The sequence below is a fragment of the Petaurus breviceps genome, unplaced genomic scaffold, assembly GCF_028583685.1.
Source record: "Petaurus breviceps papuanus isolate PSGF00001 unplaced genomic scaffold, PetGlider_PUasm1.0 91133, whole genome shotgun sequence".
NCBI lineage: Eukaryota > Metazoa > Chordata > Mammalia > Diprotodontia > Petauridae > Petaurus > Petaurus breviceps.
Window position 1 is genome coordinate 93,574,782 of NW_027187419.1, and position 7,506 is coordinate 93,582,287.

Consider the following 7,506-nt stretch of genomic DNA (forward strand, 5'->3'; position numbering starts at 1 on the left):
TCTCTCTCTCTCTCTCTCTCTCTCTCTCTCTCTCTCTCTCTCTCTGTCTCTCTCTCTCTCTGTCTCTCTCTCTCTCTCTCTCTCTGTCATTAATCCTGCCAGCCCAAGCACAGCCATCCCTTCTTAGATCTTCCTTTCTCTCCCCCAAGAAAACAACATCAAACATTGTTTTCCTTAGCTTTCCTGGATTAAGTTTATTCTGAATAATAGTACTTAGTACTCCTGAACTATTCTTACACTACCATGACAGTGCACTTGCATTTCTTCATTAGTTCCCTTTCTTCTGTGGTTTGTACCTGTCTTTTTAGATATAAGCTGATGAGTGAATAAACTCCTTGTTTATACATAGCAGTGTTTAGACAACTCCTCTTTTTCTTCCACCTCACAATCATTTTTCTTTATATTTTCAGAATGACATTCTTGATTTTTCTTTTATTTTTTTTAAAGCAATTGGGGTTAAGTAACTTGCTCAAGGTTACACGGCCAGTTATTTCTGGGTGTGGTGCTAAGTATCTGAGCCCAGATTTGATCCCCAGGTCATCCCGACACTGGGGCTGGTGCTCTTACTCGCTGAGCCACCTGGCCGCCCCCAGAATGACATTCTTGAAAATATCTCACCCTCCTAGGCTAATTTCTCCTGGAGAATTTCCATCTATGGGATACTGCCTCTCCTCTCTGAATCCTCTGAAATCTCTCTACAGTTAGGTGATACAGCTAGAGTGCTAGGCCTGGAGTCGGGAAGGCTTGAGTTCAAATTTGACTTCTTGCCACCACTTGCAAGTCGTGTGACCCTGGGCATCACTTAACCTCCTTTTGACACAATTTCCTCATTTGTAAAATAGGTTAATAATAGCACCTACTACCTCACAGAGTTATTGTGAAGATCAAATGGGATATTTGTAAGGTGCTTCACACAGTCCTTGACACATATAAGTGTTATATAAATGTTAGCTATCATTATTATTGTTAGGATTCCTGTCAAACTGTTTTGGGCTTTCCTCTCCTCTATCAGAAATTATAAAACAGTATGGCCATTTAGCCACTATATATCTCTATTTTTTCACCCTAGTAACCAATTGTTCCTCGCTGGAAAGAAAACTATAGATCCAGAATAGAATTTTCCCTTGTTGATTCAATACCTTTTGAAGGATGAAAATTGTCATTCTAATTCAAGAAATTATCAGGTACTCTGCTTTTGGCAGAGAATGCTAGCAAAAATCCAAATTATTCATGCCCTTGATTATTTCTATTAATATCATTCTAGTTTTACTAATGAGGAAACAGAATCTGAGACAAGTGAATTGACTTAGCCAAGGTGGCATAACTAGTAAGTATTAAACCTAGAACTTGTTCTAATCTCTCGACTTCAGGCCCAGCAATCTTTTCACATCACCATGTTGCCTCTAGTTTTGCTAGGTTTTAGGTCAATTTGTTTTCCCTTGTGTAACCTTTTAAGACTCATTTTCCCCTCTACTTTTTCTCTCCTTTGCAAGATGATTTCACACGCAAGCTTCTGCAGTCCTTCTTTGAAATGTCTTGCAAATGAGTTTTCATTTTAAACTGGTTTAGCCTTTAGTTATGTGTCTCTTTAGTAAAGAGATGAAATGATTGCTGTCTCAGTCAGTTTCTTTGCTCTTTTAGATTCTTTGACATGGCAACTAGTTTTATCAATCAATTCACTAAATTTTCCCAGACTAGTTTCCTCAACTACCAAATAAGAGCATTGAACAAGATGACTTTTATTTTTGTTTTTCTTCAAAATGTAGGCTCGTAGGAAAAAAATTATATATGTATACATACATATATGTGTATGTATATATGTATATGCCATATATATGCTTACACACATCATAAAGCTTAAAATTGCTATCGAAGCTTAAAGCTACACTAAGTCTGTTGGGACACTCTGTATATACATATGATAAACCCAGGAAATAATGAAACTTATAATTATGGCGAAAAACAACTACAAATTTTGTTTTGTGCTATTTAAAAAATATTAGAAACATTTTATGAGGATAAAGAATAAGAATAACTTATTATTATAATAATATAGAATTATTATAATAACTGAGGATACTAAGAATAACTGAGGAATTCATTCTGAAACTAATATTAGTTGAGACATGTTAGACTAATTTCCCTAATTTTCTAAGTTTTTCTAAACTACTTTGTTGTAGTCCGTCAGTTTCAGCTAAAATGGCTACTTATAAAAAGAATTCCATTATTAGTATTTTTATGAGCATTAGGTATGCTAGTGTATGGTCTTCTTCAGTTTACTGTATATTATATAATTTCATACTGCAAACAGAAATAACCCAAATTCATATTAGAGGGTTGGAAAAGAATTATCATTTACTCTATTAGCATACTCTCTTGTTGCATTAGTCTTTTTTTTTTTTGTCTTATAGCTAGAGGACTCACTAACCAGAGATGTCTAATATACCTGCCATATGATGCTTATAGCGAGTAGAGATTGGGATCGGGGTAGGGCTGGATGTGCTGATTATCAGTGTATGTATATGGGCAGTATCTCTAGTTCCTAGATCTATACTGGTAAAGAAGTACAGGCATTTATTCCCTGATTCTGTTAGTGTTCTTAGGTTTGGCTCCAGATGATAAGAAATTGTAACTAGCAATTCTGATGCCTAGGGCAATCCATTTGTGGTGAGAGTTTATAGATGTTTTCTAACCCCCTTGAGTAGAGACTTAGGATAACTTGGGAATGAAATTTTTTGCTGGTGGGGGTGGTGGGGTGGGAGGGTTGCCTGGGGTGGTGGGGGATTCAGGGGCTAGGATGGAGAAGATGGCATAATAACTACCTTGGGTCATGGCCTTGGGAAAGTGAAACTGCTGTTTGATCCCTTTGTATTTTAGTTTTTCCCCAATTCTGTTCCAGATAATATTCTTTCAGTATATAACCCATACCCTGCTCTCAAGCCTGGACTAGAGGGGATAGTATAGTAGAATGGAAAGGGCTTTGGATTGGAATAGGAGGACCTGTGTTTGAATTTCAGTTCTGCTACTATCTTTGACCTCAGGCAAATCCCTTCACTTTCCAGGATTTCAATTTTATTTATTGTAAAATGGGGAGGTTGGTTTCAATGACCTTTAAGCTGCCTTCTAGGAGATCCTAAGGTAAATGCAGTGGACAGATTGCTACAATGTTGAGCATTAAAATGTTATTGAATATTACTATACTAACCTATTTTACTATAGTAGAAAGGTAAAAAAGCCCCAACCTAATTTTTCCCCATGAATATTCAAAAATTACTTTTAAAATGCTCATTATTCATGAGTGCTATTTTCATCATATTATCCTGTATTATAGTTATTTGTGTACATATGATATACCCTAACAAGATCCTTGAAGACAGGGATTATTTTTAATTTCTGTCTTTGTATTTCTAGTACATAGCACAGGGTCCTGCACACAGTAGGTTTTTTTTTTTTAACAAATCAGAATTTCAGAGTTGAAAGGAACTTCAGTGGTCTTCTAGTCCAATGCATACCTGAAAAGAAAAAATCCACCTACAACATAACTAACAAGTGCTTAGCCAGGTTTCCCTAAAAGGCTTTCATGAAGAAGAAGCAATTATCTTTCATTTTTGTATAGATTAATTGCTAGAAAGGGTTTTTGTTTATTTTGCCACTTTGCAACTTCTGTCCATTTCTCCTAGTTCTTTCCTCTGGGACTAAGCAGGACAAGGATAACACCTGAAAACAGCTATTATTTCTCCCCTTCACTATTCTTTGCCAGTCTTCTCATGCCCACTTCCTTCAACCAGTCTATACATGTCATGAACTTGAGGCCCTACATTATCCTGGCTCTCCTTCTCTAGATGCTCACCATCTTATCTAGGTTTGTTCTGAGATGTGGAGGCTAGAACTAAACATAGAACTCCCAAAGAGGCTTTACTAGGAAAGGGTATAATGGGACTATCTTTCCCCTTATTCCTTTCTTCTAACTTCTCCTACTGAAACCTAGGATCTCATTCACTTTGTCACATTTCACTATTGATTAATAATGAACTGGCAGCCCACTAACAGCTACAGATTTTCTTTAGATAAACTGCCTAGTGGTGTCATCTTGTAATTTTGAACTGATTTTTTGAATCGAAGTATAAGAGTTTCCATTTATTCTTTTAAAAAATCTCAACCTCCTTTCTTTGATCCAATGTTACAACCCATCAAGATTTTTAAGAATCCTTACATATCCACATCCAGTAAGCAAACTGTCCTTCACAGCATTGTGTTTGCTGTTTATTTTTGAACCAAATTATGTCATGCATCAGGTTAAAATATCTGTAATAATCTCAGTGTGTACTTACCACTAGGTTTCCAATCACCATGACCATCATGAAGACAGTAAGACACATGGCTTGGCCAGCAACTTCCATACAGTCCCACATGGTCTCTATCCATTCCCCACACAGCACCCGGAACACAATGAGGAAGGAATGGAAGAAGTCATGCATGTGCCAGCGTGGGAGTTCACAGTCAGGGGCAATCTTGCAGACACAGTCTTTGTAGCTTTTCCCAAAGAGCTGCATGCCAACCACAGCAAAAATGAAAACAATAATGGCCAACACCAATGTCAGGTTTCCCAGAGCTCCCACTGAGTTGCCAATGATCTTTATCAGCATATTTAGTGTTGGCCAAGATTTTGCCAACTTGAAAACCCGGAGCTGGAAAACAGAAGATGATAATTACAATGCACTGTTTTAAAGCTATGCAACTGTGATTTGCATCTGAATGTACTAAAAATTTATCCCAAAGTTCTATTTTTTTTTTCTGATAGAAGTATGGGAATGGTTCTTTTGCCCTCTTTTTCCCCTTTGATCTAGCATTCTGGATAGATCATATGTCTGGAGGTGGACTGAATCTGGGTGCCATGGATTTTATTATCCTTTTTAGGGGTGTAGTGTTCTAACTTCTATGTGAAGGTTCTACTCTTCTAGCTGGCCTAGACAAGAGGGAGAGTGATATCTAATATGGCACTTCTCTTCCCCCCACCACATCATGGTTCTTTTTCACAATTCCCATATTTATTCGTGATGCTTAGGAGCCTTTGGACCCCTATTCTATGCCATATATTCTTTTCCACAACTGCATGGTCTAGGATCATAAGACCATGGTTAATGTAAATATGAAGAAACTCCATACTTCTTTCCCTTATTGAGAAGGGACTGATGTATGAACTTGCAAAAATATAATAACTTCAAAAGCTTTTCTGCTTGGATTAGAAGAGAGTAAACATATTGCTTTACATTTCTGTAATAGTTGTAACCTACTTTGCATGAGATTGCCATACTTTCTTTTTTGTTTGTTTATTTTTTGGAGGGGGGAAAGCAGGGCAATTGGGGTTAAGTGACTTGCCCAAGGTCATACAGCTACTGTCAAGTGTTAGAGGTTGGATTTTTACTCAGGTTCTTCAGGACTGGTGCTCTATTCGTTGAGCCACCTAGGTACCCCAAATGCCATCCTTTCTTACAAAGGTCTTAATATTTTTTGAAGCTAGTAATAGAAAGTGATATTTTAATTCACGTTGCCCCCTCCAGATTTGGAAATGAAAGCTAAATCACCTTAAAGCAAAATTTAGTCGGACATAATGGCAACTGGCTAATATACTAGACTATACAAATGACTGAAATATCTAAAGCTAATAGAAAGGTATTTACCAGTCTGAAAGAACGGAGAACAGATAATCCTTCCACATTGGCCAGTCCAAGTTCTACTAAGCTAAGGGTCACAATAAAACCATCAAAGATATTCCAGCCCTCTTGAAAATAATAATAGGGGTCCATGGCAATTATCTTCAGAAACATTTCTCCTGTGAAGATCCCAGTAAAGACCTAGGACCAGAAACAAAGTTAATGTGCTGTCAAACAATGTTGCTAAGTAAGGATATCACTAGTCCTTTTGCCATATGATGTTCCAGTTATTGCTTTTCTCCAGATTTCAAGCAATACATTCACTGATTGATAATTTCATTAACTTCTGTATTATCTTCCTTATTCAAATATGTAGGATAATTATCATTCCAGGTTTATATTCCTAGAGGGTCTATGTGATTTGTATAATAATTGCATATCAACATGCAATTGAAAAAAACATATGACTTTTCTTGTAAAAACATATAAAAATCATTTGACTTTTTAAGGGGCCTTTTATGGTCATCCCTCCCCCAGTTGTTAGTGTCCCTTTTAAAATAACTTGGCATTTATTCTATCTGTCCATATCAGTTCATATCAATATCCATCCCTCTCTCTGTATCTCTTTATCCATCTCTCTATGTATCTGTCTTGCATATCATTATCAGTGAAAATGTTGTATAAGTCCCTCCTCCCACTCTCTAGAGGGAGTACTAAATAAGTTTCTTGATACGAAGACTAAGTGTCTCACTTTTGGATTTGTATCCCCAGCATGTAATCTAGTTCCTGGATTAACAACAAATACTTGCTGATTTATTGACTAAGTTGTTTAAAAAAGGAAGGAAAGAAGGAAGGAAGGAAGGAAGGAAGGAAGGAAGGAAGGAAGGAAGGAAGGAAGGAATAGCATATACACACACAAGGTAAAATGAAGACCATTGAACAGAAAGCTTCTTTCCTACCCTAAATCTCTCAAACCCCAAAGTAAAGTACAAGGAAAAATGCAAAAATTGCTTTAGAGGATTGTCTGTTTCCTTAAACAAATAATAGTATAATATTCTATAGCTACCCAGATTCAATTGACAAACACCTAAATAATTTATTTTTTTCTGAAACATAAAATGGAAAAAAAAAAACCTAAGTGCCAACCTTCGCCAAAAATGGGACTGCTAAATATCTGATACACAGTGTACTGTAGGTCATCAATATTTCATGGCTTTAATATAAATGGATAAAACAACACAAGTACTGAGCCCGTTTAAGAGGAAAAGTCTGAGACAATTTATGTACTATGAAAGTATACTTGATTAACCCTAGTACAATAATAGCTAGTTAGGTTAAAAAAAAAAAAGGTGGGGGAGAGGAGAGACTGTGATACATGTTTTCCTGTAGCAATGCAAACTATGTAAGCAAAGTTCAAAAGCATTCAATTAAACCATTAATACCAGATACCCAGTGAAGATTATAAGAATGAAGGAGTGCTATAGGACCTTCAGATTTGGTAAGAACTACACTGATGCTATGGAAATATTACTTTGCCACTAGATAGTAGACCTATCCTTGAATATATTAGTAGTTTAATTTCTCAATTTTTCCTTTGGCTTCAAGGGCTATCCCTTCTAGTGGAAAGTGCATATTATCCATTAGGGATTTAAAAGAGCTTGTCAATGAACTCTCTCTCCATCAGAACACTCACAAGGTTATTCTCTGTTAGGATTAAAATACTGAACATTAAATATAGAAGACTGATAGGAGGATACCTGTACTCAGACCATTCCCAGGTGATCCCCACCCAGAAAGAGAAGGAACATCATCATCAACAACGACAACAACAAGTAGTAGTAATAGTACTGCT

The 7,506-nt window shown here is 36.5% G+C and overlaps 1 protein-coding gene across 1 annotated transcript in view; it reads right to left on the minus strand.

Moving 5' to 3' along the window:
- The window catches only part of LOC138155437 (sodium channel protein type 1 subunit alpha-like), a 225,373-nt gene that overhangs the window by 81,544 nt on the left and 136,323 nt on the right, over window positions 1-7,506 (minus strand). The window contains exons 16-17 of the mRNA XM_069080688.1: window positions 5,682-5,855; window positions 4,332-4,688 (exon numbers count right to left, since the gene is read on the minus strand). Coding sequence (XP_068936789.1) covers window positions 4,332-4,688; window positions 5,682-5,855 — 531 coding nt within the window. The remainder of the gene's footprint in view (window positions 1-4,331; window positions 4,689-5,681; window positions 5,856-7,506) is intronic.